The sequence below is a fragment of the Cupressus sempervirens genome, chromosome 7 (genome assembly GCF_028749045.1).
Source record: "Cupressus sempervirens isolate cs-2001-9-10 chromosome 7, ASM2874904v1, whole genome shotgun sequence".
NCBI lineage: Eukaryota > Viridiplantae > Streptophyta > Pinopsida > Cupressales > Cupressaceae > Cupressus > Cupressus sempervirens.
Genome location: NC_143124.1, coordinates 570,274,389 through 570,289,273, shown reverse-complemented (window position 1 = coordinate 570,289,273; position 14,885 = coordinate 570,274,389). Strand labels below are relative to the sequence as shown.

At 34.6% G+C, this 14,885-nt stretch overlaps 1 protein-coding gene across 1 annotated transcript; it reads left to right on the top strand.

Moving 5' to 3' along the window:
- Positions 1-5,621: 5,621 nt before the first annotated feature.
- On the top strand, positions 5,622-11,768 carry LOC149548032 (ABC transporter B family member 15-like). Its single transcript, XM_089794220.1, has 8 exons — positions 5,622-5,858; positions 6,471-6,525; positions 6,636-6,814; positions 6,993-7,450; positions 7,560-8,100; positions 8,221-9,090; positions 9,170-10,167; positions 11,366-11,768. The coding sequence occupies exons 1-8, from the start codon at positions 5,622-5,624 to the stop codon at positions 11,730-11,732; spliced, it is 3,705 nt and encodes a 1,234-aa protein (XP_089650346.1). The 3' UTR covers positions 11,733-11,768.
- Positions 11,769-14,885: the final 3,117 nt, after the last annotated feature.

Here is a 14,885-nt window from a genome sequence, read left to right as displayed (position 1 = left end):
AAAATTCATTAAAAAAATAATACACATTATAAAATTACCCAAAAAAATCTGGGATAAACTACATAGTGTTAGGTAACTTTTGACAAGAGCGATTAAAGAATTTCAAAAAAAAATGTTCAAATTTTAAGGGGGCCACACTTTGTACTATGTTATTTTTTTTGGAATAAATAGTACCACTTTTTGTGGCCCCCTTTTTTGAGGACCTAAAACTAAACCATTTTGGAAAAAAATTAGTAGTTTAGAAACTAGATTCAAAGGACTATGACTTTTGTTTTTGTCATATCTTAAAATTTTGAGCGTAACTATCGTCAAATTCTTGTTGAAGTTCAGAAATTGCTGATTTTAGAAAAAAGGTGTCCACTTATACCCCCCTTTTGGCACCACAACTTGGTGCACTTACCCACATATGAGTCCTTGTTAGGAGTTATGCCAACCCTATTAGGAGTTGTAGAAGACAACTGGACCCACTGTCCAAACAACTTTAAGGTTAAGATCAATGAACCCACTGTCCAAATGATCTCTGTATTATTCCTTATAGAATAATAGAACTGAATTGTACTTCCTTCTTCTATCTCTATCCTATCAACCAGACTTCTGCTCCTTCTAATCTTGTAACTAGATCACAAATTGTGCATCCAATGATCCCTTGGGTCACTTACACACATTTAGTAAGCATTCTTCTCCTTCTCGCACTACACACTAATACTTCACATTCCACTTGATCTTCTTCTCCAAGATACTTTACAAATAAGGGAAAAAATTTCCTTTATATTGTATATTCATAATAATTCCTTGAGTCGGCCTTGAGGCTTTCCCAATTAATTAAAATAGGATAATTAATTAATTCACAATTGTAATAGCACTATTGACTCACAGTCTATACAAAACTTCACACATGTGATACTAAGTCTTGCGCACACGTTGACATCACCACATGATTTTCCTCTATCATTGTGTAACTGCACATCTCTTCATTACATCTCAGATGAAAGATAACGATAGATCATCAAAACATTATTTTCTAGTACTCTATTTTTGCACTGCTTCCAGTAAATCAAGTGTAACTTCCGTACGCCATCAACTCAAACTTAGTCCTCTTAACCATGTCATTAGGACAACCTTAGAAACATGTCCTTTACTATGCATCATCTAAACCTTCCTCAACTTCTGCACATCATAAGATCTCTAACTGTTATTCTTCTAGTCTTTATAGAATTACTATTATGTTGACATCAATGACAAATACAGTCATGAATGCAACATATCAATGTTCTCCAATGCTCAGGATACTCCCCCAATGTAGTATCATCAACATTCATGCTAACAAGAAGGAGCGAGTCCAATAATATCCTTTCCTTTATCATCTCTTCTATTCTTCTATGATAGTCATTTCACATTTCTAGGTAGTTTCTCCTTTCCATTTACTATTCCCTAATAATTTTTTATTCATTACTTATTTTTGGATTTTCATTTTCCATGTATGAAAAATAAACTAGAATACTTATCCAATAGAATCTCCATTTTTTAAAATGTAAACAATTCTTCAAATTTTATGATAACAAATACAAAAGAGATTTATAAATAATTAGATAGTATATATATAGTTACACATAACAATAGAATCAATCATAGTTCAATCGTGCAAATCTATTCATTTTAATCTTATTTTTATTTCATTGGATACTCCATGAATCGACACCTTTCTTGTTCACTAAAGTAATAACACAATGAGCCCCAAACATGATAAATTGTCTTATGTATAAGTTAATCAATAATCTTGCATCTACATAACAGTTTATAGGATAGACATAAAGAGAAGATCACAACATAAACCAAAGATGAATGATATTGTTAGACCAAAACCCTATATTCTCCTTCTTTTCTATCTAGTCCCTACAAATATTTCATTGGATGATATTGAGAATAACATGTTGTACATGTGAGACAAATGTCTTTCCATGATGTGCTTTGATTTGCGATTTCACACACATATAAGAAGTCACCCATTCTTTAACCTCCTCCAGTTCACACCAAACACCAAACTAGCATCACCAATATTCCACTAGATTAGTATGAACTTTACAATGTTTGTAGTGTCCTCTTATAATATATAGGTGGTGTCATAGCTTATTGAGAAAGAACAATAGGCCATTTTGGATATTATTTCACATGACATATACTTTTATCATTGTGCTTGCTTGAAATCTCCCTGTCACGGCCTCTACATCACTAGATTCACAACTCTACACTATAATTGCGCACTAACAATGATCTTTCATATGACATTTAATCTAAATGTTACAGATAATAAAGAAGATGAACATTTAATGTCTATATTGGAAAAAAACCAAGTAGTCTTTATAGAATGTTATTTGCAGTCCATTTGAGGATGATTATTATAGTTATTGAATGGTAGTTATATCAAACATATAAGATAATATAGTTATGCCAGCAAAATTTAATATATTAAATATCATTATATACTAAACAAGATTATTGACATCTTCTTTTAATCTTATCTTCTAATATTTGGTGGTTGAGTTTTCTAAGAAGGAAACCACTTATAACAAATTTTACTTGAAAAAGATCAAATCATTCATTACAAATTAGGGTTTCTATATATAATTTTACTTTAGGATGACAAGTTGTACACTTTAGCTAACTAAATTGTACAAAATTAATATTTTCAATGTAATGTCAATGAGATATTTTAAATGTTAATAGTATAATATTGTAATATGTATATTAATGTATAATGATTTAGATTGATTTCAAGTAGAATTATATTTTAACCACTATTATTTGTATTTTTAGTAAGACATGATGAGTAGCTATTCATATTCTACATGTTAATGACACATGTCAAGTTAAAATAGACAGACTAATCAAATGCAAGTTAAAAATGCTTTATTATATTTAACTAGTGATATTATATTTAAAAACTAAAAATATATATTTTAGTAATGAATTAACTATGTCAAATACCCTCACAACTATTTGTACATATTTAACTAGCATTGTCTTCTTCGTTAATATTGTATTAAAAAATATGAAAATAAGAATATTAGATAGTGGATAGAGAGCTACCTACCAATCTATTCATGCCTTGTCTAGTGCACTTCACCACCTTGAACTCCAATGAAGAAGAAGAAGATGAATAGTTTAGACTTATCAATATTTTCATTTTGTATTAAGTTGTAAACTTTCAATAATGTTATTATAAACTCTCTGTAACAACCAAGAGGCTAATTTTTGCATTATGGTTAGGTAGTATAGACTTGGTAGCTCTTTAAGGGTAATTTACAGTTGCCTTGTGAACTATGTAAAACTCCTTCATTTTTTGTTGATATGTAATAGTAAAAATAAGAATATCGATTTCTTTCCATATTAGTTCGATCAAAATTCAACTCATTATAATTACATGTATAATCTTAAATTTTGAAAAAAATGGACATAAATTAATGGTTGAGTTAATCTTTATTTGCTTGCATATTGGAAAAGTAGAAAAGTATGCTAACTTTCATTCATTAGATTTAGCTAAAATTTCTTAAACACTCTAGCATAAATTTTAATTGTTTTACTACTACTACTACCACCACTACTATTATCACCACCACCACTACTATTATTACTATTGTCATTTTAATATTATTATTTATGGGGTCAAAACACAGGTAAATGGAACATGATCTCAAGATCCTTGGACTTTGAGCTACAAGTTCCATACTTAAAAAATTAAATCACAAAAAATCTAGTACAAACAAGTTCACACAAGAAATATAACCAATGGACCAACTAAAGACTCAAGTAACATATCAAGCTCATGCATCTGAGAAATAGAGAAGTTTAGGTAAAGTTCATTATAAGCAAGTTAAGGGAAAATTAGCCAACTTTTGTGATGATTGGTCAAGAATTGGTTTGAGAAGCAACACAAGTTCTATAAAAAAATTCAAGAAAAATGAAACATAATGCACTTTGAGCTACTGCTCCTTGACGAATTATGTAGATAGAAAATTGTAATTTTAATGCTTTTTTGGGTAGCTCCTTCAAGAACTCAATATAATATGAACTAACAACACAAAAATACACATTAGAAACACCACCACTACGTCTCTTTAGATATTTCTAAGAACATACAACACACCATCACTAGCATATTACAATCCAATACTCACATATGACATCAAACACTCAATCCAAGTGTAGTGGTAACAAGCTTAAGATTATACTAGAACTCCCAGTACAAATCTCATTGCTACCTTCAAGACTTTTTCCTTCAAGAAGGTGGTCTTTTAGACACTCCCCTACTCTACTAGTAACCATACGAGTCAGAGGGATTTGTTTGAATACATACTATACATGAGCAATACCCATGTCTCCCTAATTTAGACTTATACACAATAATGGTTTAGTAGACATTGGTGGACACAATTAAGAAACCCTTAAATCCTACATAGATAAGTAATACAACTTACTCCTAGAGAACATTCAAAATAGTTTTTTAGAGAATTCACTAACCTAAATTATTTTTTTAACATACACCAAATTGATTCCAACATCTTTAATATTAATACTCTTTTATTAAAAAATAAAAACTTACCAGTAATAAATTATCTAATCCTAATTAAAACTTATTTTATTAAGCTACTCCCCACCATAATCATTTTATTAAGTTACTCCCCAGCATAATCATTGTTCTTTGGGAATTACAATACAAATGGATGTTTCAAAATTTGGGCTTGTAATTATTATGTGAAAACTTCCAAGGGAGCGGTGTATGACATCTTTAAAAATAGCAACATGGGATCTTTTTATTATAAAAGCAAAGCTGTCCACATGCATTACGATCAATAGAGGGACTAATTATTCATTTGTTTAATTGCATTTGGAACCGTATGGAAATGGTGAAGTGCAGGCTGCGACTATTTGTAGTATTTTACTATTGCTAGGAATCTGGCTGTCCTTTTCTGTACCTAGAAACTTCTAAGTCCGCCCGAATAAAGACGAGCAGCAGGGCTATGGGATCTTGTGCCTTTTGCCCATTTTAGATCCCACTCCTCCACCGAATTATACAGTTGCCCATGATTGTATTTAAGCATTTTATACATAGAATTATCTCATTAAGCATTATATACGTAGAATTATCACATCGACTGTCAGATTATTATTTCATGTAATTAAAGTTATAAATATAGTTGAAGGGCGACTTGAAACATGTATGTCTACCTTACCACCATATAAAATGGTATGCAAATCAGTAATTTACAGTTTCGATGATGCTGCTTTAGCACTTTTAGATTGTATAGATTATTTATTCTGAAGCTCAAAGAATCTACTTATTCCTTATTCTCATGGAGTAAACTAGGAATCAGGCTATCCATCATCTAGGGGAGAAATTTGAGACAGTCAATCATGTGACATGATAAAATAGAGCTGGTATTTTAATGTGGTTTTTGGAGAATGATTCGGCACTGAAACGTAGTTTGTGAAGAATTATAAGCTAGAGATTGAATTGAAATGTGGTTTGCAAGTAGGAGAAATTTGCATTCTTAGTTTAGTCAGGAGATATCATGATAATGTCATTTGTAATTTGCAGACATAGTTAAAAATTAGAGAGTGAAATGGAAAACAATGGTGGGCATTCAAAGGAGCAGCGGAGTGTTTCATTATGGGCACTGTTCAAGTACGCTGATTCAGTAGACTGGTGGCTTGTTGGTGTTGGTATCTTAGGATGCATTGGAGATGGAATGTCCACGCCTATCTTGATGGTGGTCATGGGTGCCCTCTTGAACACATTAGGAAATTATGATCCGTCTTCTCAAAGCACTCGTACTCAGTATCTTCATGCCATGGACAAGGTAATATCATCTTCAGTAGCAATAGACTGAAATCGCAAGAAAATAAATGATAAATCACAGAATTTGATTGATTATTTTGATGGAAAATATATCTGTATATTGGTTCATATCGATTTTTCTTCATCAATTTTGCTATCATGTGTTTTCTGACCTGTCCAGAAAAGAGAATGAATCATATAGTATAACCCAGAACGTTAATGAAGAAATAATTTATATAATCAAGTTCTACTCTGCATACCTATTTTAGATGTCAACTTAATAATTTTGTAGATTTGATTATCAAATTTATTTTTCCTTCATCAACACTCTATATCATAAATCATGGTCTATTAATAGAAAAAGATCAAAAAGATCAGAAGAGATGATGACTTATAAAACATGGTTAGAACCTTTGATGAATTGTAAATTTGATTATGTGATGTTTTTTTTTCCTCCTCGTTGTCATCATATTTTATGATCGATTGCAATGGGATGAGATAAAGAAAAAAGAGACGATGAATCATAGAAAATAATCCTAAATACTGATGAAGTAGAAGTTTAAGTAACCAAATTCATGATTTTTAATCCTATTTTATTTTCTTCCATTGATATTTGTGTTTATGAATCCTGCAGAACTCTTTATATATTGTCTATATTGCTGTTACCACTGGATTTGCTGCATTTTTAGGTGAGTATTATAGAGTTTTATAGAGAAAATATACACAATCTTATTCAACCAAACACTAGTAGCCCATGATGAAATGTTGTTGATAGAGCTGTGAAATGACTTGGTTGAAGGGGGATTCTGTTGGACGAGGACAGGCGAAAGGCAGGCCACTCGCATGCGCAGCAAATACTTGAAGGCTGTGCTGAGGCAGGACGTGGGTTTCTTTGACGTTCAAGGGACCACCTCTTCTCAAGTTGTTACAAGCGTTTCCAACGATGCCCTTGTCATTCAAGATGTTTTGACTGAAAAGGTGTGTCAAATTGTTCTAACTCAAGGTTTCTTACAATTTGTGTTTTGATTTTCAATCAAATCTCAAGAACAAGAAATACACAACATTCAATTGCATGAGTGCTTTTCAGCAACATGCTGGCTCTCTCTAGTACGTCTTGTAATCTGTGAATATCTAACACTCTGTTTTGATCAAGCAGTTACCAGATTTCCTGAAGAACGCGGTTTTCTTCATCAGCAGTTACATTGTGGCATTTTACTTGACATGGAGGCTGGCAGTTGTGGCGTTTCCATTCGTGGTATTTCTCATAATTCCGGGGGTAATGTATGGAAGGATTCTTGTTGGGATTGCTCACAAGACACGGAAGGCCAACAACATGGCATGCAACATTGCAGAGCAAGCTCTGTCGTCGATAAGAACAGTGTTTTCTTTCGTCGGAGAGGAAACAACGATCGTGAAGTTCGCAGACGCACTTAACGAGAGCGTAGTGCTTGGAATAAGGCAGGGGCTGGTTAAAGGAATAGCAGTGGGAAGCACGGGAGTGGTGTTCTGCATGTGGGCATTCATCTCATGGTACGGCACCAGGCAGGTTATGTACCATGGAGCTAACGGAGGAAGGGTTTTTGCAACCGGAACTACTATAATTATGGGTGGAGCGTAAGTGCTTTGTAAAATTGCAGGATATTATATATAGAGCTTTGCTTGTGATTTAATGTCTCTTAAAGTTCAATCGTCGTGATATACAACTTTTGTGGATGTTTCACAGAGCTCTGGGCTCTGCAATTCCAAACATCCGGTACTTTTCGGAGGCTTGCAGCGCTGCTCAGCGTATATTTGAGATGATCGAGAGGGTGCCCATCATTGACTCTGATGATTGCACTGGACAGATTCTCCAACAAGTTCAGGGTGAAGTCGAATTCAGAAACGTTGAATTCGCGTACCCATCGAGGCCGGAAAGCCTCATATTTTCTAATTTCTGTCTGACGATCCGGCCTGGAAAAACAGTGGCTTTGGTGGGAGGCAGCGGATCGGGAAAGTCTACGGCGGTTGCGTTGGTGGAGAGGTTTTACGATCCTCTGGCTGGGCGGATTCTGCTGGACGGAGTCGACATCAAGGAGCTGAAGCTCAAATGGCTGCGCAGCCAAATAGGACTAGTGAGCCAAGAGCCTGCTCTGTTCGCGACTTCTATCAAAGAAAACATTTTGTTTGGTAAGGAGGGAGGCACCATGGAAGAAATCATTGCTGCCGCACAGGCCGCCAATGCCCACAGATTTATCACTCAACTGCCCGACGGGTACGACACCCAGGTCAGGTTTTGTTTTCCGTTTTCTCCCCTAATTCTCATAATTCGCTCCACAATTTTCTGTTTCGTCCAATTTGGGAAAGGGCAAAAACGTTTATTGGGGAATATGAGTTAAATGTTACAGGTGGGAGAGCGCGGGGTGCAGATGTCAGGGGGGCAAAAGCAGAGGATAGCCATTGCGAGGGCCATGGTGAGAGATCCACGGGTGCTGGTGCTGGACGAGGCCACGAGCGCTCTCGACGCGGAGTCGGAGAAGATAGTGCAGGATGCCCTCGACAACGCTTCCATCGGTCGCACAACGCTCATCATCGCCCACCGCCTCTCCACAATCCGCAACGCCGACCTGATCGCAGTGGTGGGAAATGGTCAGGTGATCGAATCCGGGCAGCACAACGATCTGATATGCAGAGAGGGCGGAGCCTATGCGGCTCTGGTTCAGCTACAGCAAGCGGGAAGTAAAGTGGAGGAGGCAGGGGAAGAACAGGGGGACGTGAGGGAAGCGGGGCTTACAAGAGCAAGAAGCTCCAGCGTGCTAAGCAAATCGATCTCGTTCCGGTCTTTATCAGGGCATCGAGAAGAGGAGAAAGAGCAGGTTTTTCCTTCTGCCCCATCGTTTCAGCGGCTGGCGAGGTTAAATGGCCCGGAATGGAAGCAGGCTGTAATGGGGTGTTTGGGCGCCATCGCCTTTGGTGGAGTTCAGCCCGCCAGTTCTTATACCCTTGCTTCTATGATTTCTGTGTTTTTCATCAAAGACCACGCAGACATGAAAGCGAAGGCGAGGGACTACTCGCTTATATTTTTCAGCTTGGGAGTAATTTCGCTGCTATTGAATGTGCTCCAGCATTACAATTTCGGGAAGATGGGGGAGTATCTCACCAAGAGAGTCCGAGAGAGGATGCTGTCGAAGATCCTGACTTTTGAAGTTGGGTGGTTCGATCAAGATCAGAATTCTAGCGGTGCCATTTGCTCCAGGCTCACCAAAGAGGCCAATGTGGTACGTTTTTCATTGCCTTAATTTGAAAGATTTAGCAGGAAACAGAACAAGGTTTGAGCTTTGTGAATATTGTGTGCAGGTGAGGTCTCTAGTGGGAGATCGTCTATCACTTATTGTGCAGACCCTATCTGCCGTGGGAATAGCCTACACGGTGAGCTTGATTGTAGCATGGCGTCTTGCAGTTGTACTGATAGCAATACAACCAGTCGCAATAGCAACTTTCTATGCAAGAAAGGTCCTGCTTACTCGCATGTCCGCAAGGCTTGTGAAAGCCCAAGACCAGGGGAGCCAAGTGGCATCAGAGGCGGTGGGCAACCAGAGGACAATCACGGCCTTCTCTTCACAGGACAGAATTCTGAGAATGCATGCAAAGACTCAGGAGGGTCCTCACAGAGAAGCCCTGGAACAGTCTTGGGTTGCAGGAGTAGTTCTCGGGCTATCACAATGCCTCAATTTTCTCAATTCGGCGCTGGGCTTCTGGTTCGGGGCACATCTTGTGTACCGTGGTTACATCTCATCCGGAGATCTCCTCAAAGTGTTCTTAGTTTTGATGAGCACAGCGAGAGTGATAGCAGAAGCAGGGAGTATGACCAGTGACATCGCCAAAGGCTCAGATGCCGTCAAATCGGTCTTTGAGATTCTAGACAGGCAGAGCCGCATCGATCCGGATGATGAAAATGGTGAGAAGCCGGCCAAACTGCAAGGGAATGTCGATGTGAAAGACGTGTACTTCGCATACCCATCTCGCCCGGATGTGATGATCTTCAACAAGTTCAGTTTGAGTATAAAGGCGGGGCAGAGAGTGGCTCTTGTTGGGGAGAGCGGGTCGGGAAAATCCACCATAATTGGGTTGATAGAGAGATTCTATGACCCATTTAAGGGGGTTGTGAGAATCGATGGAAGGGATATCAAAGGGTTCAATCTGAGGAGTCTGAGGCAGCATATAGGCTTGGTTGGGCAGGAGCCAGCGCTGTTTGCAGGAAGCATTCGAGACAACATCTGCTATGGAAAGCAAAATGCAACCGAGGCAGAGATGATCGAGGCTGCCAAGGCAGCCAATGCCCATGACTTCATAAGGTAAATGCTACGTATTGTTTGTTATTAACAATTATTTAGGGTTTTGACTAGAAAGGTTTACACTTGAATATTAGTGGTGGTTTTTAAAGTAATTAGGGTGTCCTCTTGATAATTAATAATTTAATATAAGAATGCTTATTTTTTAGGTTAGGGAATAATTTGATTTTTTATTTAAATATATAGTAAATTATTGGTAAGTACAATAAATAGGAATGTTTAAAGTTTAGGAGTTTAGGTTAGGATGTTTAAATATAAAGATTTAACTTTTTATTTAAATATCTAATATATTATTGATATATTTAATATAAGAATGTTTATTGTTTAGGTTTGAGTTTTTTATATAAGATTTAATTTCTTATCTAAATATCTAGTAATTTATTAATAAGTTCAATAAAAATATTTTTATTATTTAGATTTCAATTGTTTGTATAAAAAATTAATGTCCACATATATATCTAGTAAAGTATTGATAAAGTCAATATAAAATTGTTTGGACAAATAAGAATTCAAATCTCCATCGAAATGTCTAATATTAACAATAGGTTCAATATGAGAATGTTTACTGGGTACGTTTGAATTGTCTAAATAGAAGTTCAAACCCCTAACTAAATATAGCATCTACTAAAGTGTTGATAAAGTCAATGTGGGAATGTTTACAATGTAGAATTGGATTGTTTATATGGTAATTCAACTACCCACTTAAATACATAGTAAATTTTTTAAAATTTCAGTATAAGAATGTTTAATGTCTAGGTTTGGATTCCCTACATAATCATCTAGATAACTATTGCTAAGTTTAATATATATGAATGCTTACTTTTTCTAGATTTGGGGTCCCTTTTTCCTTCAGGAACTCAACTTCCCAAGTAAAAATCTAGCAAATTGACTCCAACTTATCAATTGTTTATATGAGACTCTAATCTCAAAGTAGATAAATGACAAATTATTATGAAATTTTTATTTTCTAGAATCATCATAAATTGATAGAATATTTGATAAATAAATTCATTATATGAGAATGCGATTCTCCATTTAAACAATTAATGATTACACTAAAATTCATCAATTATTTATAATCAATGATATAAAATGATGATCAGAGCATTTGTTACTTTCAACTATGAAATATTGAAGCAAAATATTATATACCGATATTTTCATGGATTTGAGTGCTAATAATTTGTTATGAAACTATTAGTTTCTTGAAGGAAGGATATGATACAGAAACAGGGGATAGAGGAGTACAATTGTCTGGAGGACAAAAACAAAGAATTGCAATAGCAAGAGCAATAATAAAAAATCCAAGTATATTGCTTCTAGATGAGGCCACTAGTGCGTTGGATAGCCAGTCAGAGAAAGTGGTACAAGAGGCATTGGATAGAGTAATGGTGGGAAGAACAAGTGTGATTGTAGCTCATCGATTGAGTACTATTCATGATGCAGATTCAATAGCAGTGATAAGAGAAGGAAGAGTTATTGAACAAGGTAGTCATTTTCATTTGATGGGGAAAGGGGAGTCTAGTCTGTATTTTTGTCTTGTTGCAATGCAAAGAACAAATGAATGATTTAATTTATGCCACATATTGTTAAAAAAATAAAAATCTCATTACCACAACATATACTCTCATGTCATAAGCAATTCTTTTGTTCCATGATTATAAATTTTTAAAAATAATATAATTTAATCTTTGTTAGCTTTGTATGCATCTTTTTTAACTAACTTTGGAAACTTCCAAATAAACTAAAATTTATTTTACAAAATTAATTATAATGTGGTTAAAAATAATTTTCTTATAAGTATAAATTTACATTAACTTGGATGACATTAATAAATATTTTTCAGTTTTGACAAATACCTAATTTTTGTAATTAAAATGAAGAAAATATATCATTTTGTTACTTTTTACATTGTATTTATTAATATATTGTGCTTGATATTATTGAATTTTTATTATATCAAGATCATAATGACATATATAAGATAGGGATCAAATAAATTTAGGTGTTTCATGTTTCAATTGGAGACCTACATACAATCTTATGTGTAGGCTCCCACATCTACATATTGATGAAAATTTGTACTTGTTCATTTCATATCTAATTGTGCACATTATGACATTAAGATATGCTTTTGATATTTTATTACAATGATTAGATTTTAAAACCCTTTACACATTAACCTTGAGCTATTCATTTTCACAATGTTGAAGATAATGATAACATAGTTGTCCTTATGAATAGTGATGCATGCTTATAACACAAATTTTCCTTTATGCTTTTAAACACTTCTTTCTAATAATATAACTTAATCATACTAATGATCTAGGGAAAATCTTTATATACATGGCACTTACAAATTAATTGAAATAACTCAACATGAAAAACATAGGGAGACTAACACAATTTTTAATTAAGTCAAATTGGATTAAGTGGGAAGTGAATTTGAGTAGGATGAACATAATTAGATCATCAATCTCATCTAACTTGAGCATTACACCATGTCAAATAAAGAATGACAGGTTTGGTCTAGGAAATTTATATAGTAATTAATGTTTTTATATTAGCTATGATAATAGGATCTTAAGTAATATCCTCATTCTTAACTCTACCTCCCTAGCTCTTAAATTTCAAGCTAGACACATCCTAGATGATATTGAATCTGCACTTTTTAATGATTTTTCAACCTAGACGCATCATAAAAATTAGGTAGATGTTCATCCAGGTCACAAAAGTACCAAAATAATGAAAACTCTATATTATTTGAAAGTGCAAAGAATATAACATAGAAGAATAATATATAGTTTATTTCAAATTTAGAAAAGCAAGTCAAATACTACATATAAATAAAACACACACACACACACACACACACACACACACACACACACACACACACGAGAACTATGGAAACATTGTTAAAAGGAATTAATATATTAAGGTCAAGTGCAAATCTAAAATTATACAATTAGGACAATTAGTAGTAATTAAGTTCATAGGATTTTTAGCTGGAGAGCTCTGCAAGTTGTACTATCATCATATTTTTTACCTTGGAACCTACCAGTTGCAATGGGTCTCATTGTGCATGCTCCTTATGCCATGTCATTATGTCTTTGTTTGCATGTGCTCGACTTTCTTTGTCTTTTTCTTTTCTTTAAGTTTTGAATTTTTTTTTTTGGGTTTCCTTGCATGTGTTATATTCCATAGTTGGTTATGGTTGAGTTCCCCCTTGCTTTTTTCATGAGAGTGGTAATGGTTGGGAATGGTATCATTAAAAGATTGGGTATGAGAGTTCAGTAGTATAGAAATAATGAAAAGATAAAAGTTGAAGGTAATGATAAGATAGATACTACAAGGAACAAGGTTGTACAACCAAATTTTGATAAACTATCATATAAGGCTCTTGTGTCCAGAGATTGATCAATTTTGTGCCCTCCCACAATGTGGTTTAATGATGACTTATGTCTTGGACTAGGTGTAGGAAACCAAACAGTTGGAGGTACTTGAATGGATGGAAGTGGACATGGAAATACTGTCAAGGCTATCGACCCTAGATGATGGGAGATTGGTAAGTATTCACCTCATGAATTGAAGACACTCTCCTTTTCATCAAATGATGACATGGTAAGAACTATTCATTTAGAAGAGTCAATGCTTAGAAATACTATAATTTTTTTTTTCTATGACAATGATACACTTCCTTCTCATAGATGTTTTGATGATTGTATTAATAATATGAGGGGTAAGAAAATGGGCATTCATGTTAACTTCTATGGAATAATATTAAGAGGTTTATTCCTTCTATTTGTTAAGTCATACAATATGCTAGAAATAATTCTTAGCAAGAGATGTTACAATGTGGGTAAATTGTTGTTTAGAGCCTTTCCATGGTCACCTAAAGGGGAATTTGTGGAATTTGTTACTAAATCTTCCCCGAACTAGGTAGAAATCAAAGACTTCAACATTAAATTCTGGCCTTTTATTTATCAAATTATTTTACCTTTAGGGTCTATATTATAGGTTGAAGATTCAAAATTTACTCTTCCACATTTTCATGCTAGGGCTTTACTAGCTCTTGATCTAGGAGTAATTTTTCCTGATAATATTTCTTTCAAATTAAAATAAGAGTCATACTCATGGGATCTTATCTTACTGGATAACCTGGGAACCATCTTTCATCATACAAAAATGAGGCATGATAGAAGTGATTGCCCAAAACTAGCCAAACCCTAGCTAGCCAACTTTGTGGTCTCTTTATGTCCCCCAAATTTTGTTTCTAATGATAATAAGAGTAATACTTTACCTAAGGAATTAGAAATGAATGGTAAAGTTGATATTTCTTTGGTTATGGGAGAGTTTCCAACTAGCATTGAACAATGACTGAGTTTCAATGCTCCACCTACCGTCGGGAACCCTATGATTCCCTGCTACTAGGTAAAGTTATTGTTGGTGATCCTCTCTCTAATAGTTATTTTGTTATCCTTGCTAATTCTCTTTATGTTAATGAGTTTGATATTCTACCAAATTGTTGTAATGCTTCTTTTGTTTCTAAGTCTCCTTCCTCTACCTTGACAAGGTTGAAATCTATAATTTACACTATAGATAATTTTGAGCCCATGGGTAAAGATGAAACTCCCTCTAGGCTTAATGATCAAAAGATAGCTCTAGAAAATAATGTTGAGAGAGAAAGGGAAAGTAAACATGTTAAGAAATCTCTACCT

Bases quoted from the DNA above. Each gene is read 5' to 3' on its own strand.
- LOC149548032 (XM_089794220.1), top strand. From the start codon at position 5,622: ATGGAAAACAATGGTGGGCATTCAAAGGAGCAGCGGAGTGTTTCATTA. The intron at 6,526-6,635 runs GTGAGTATTATA...ACTTGGTTGAAG, and splicing joins TGGATTTGCTGCATTTTTAG to GGGGATTCTGTTGGACGAGG. The intron at 9,091-9,169 runs GTACGTTTTTCA...TATTGTGTGCAG, and splicing joins TCACCAAAGAGGCCAATGTG to GTGAGGTCTCTAGTGGGAGA.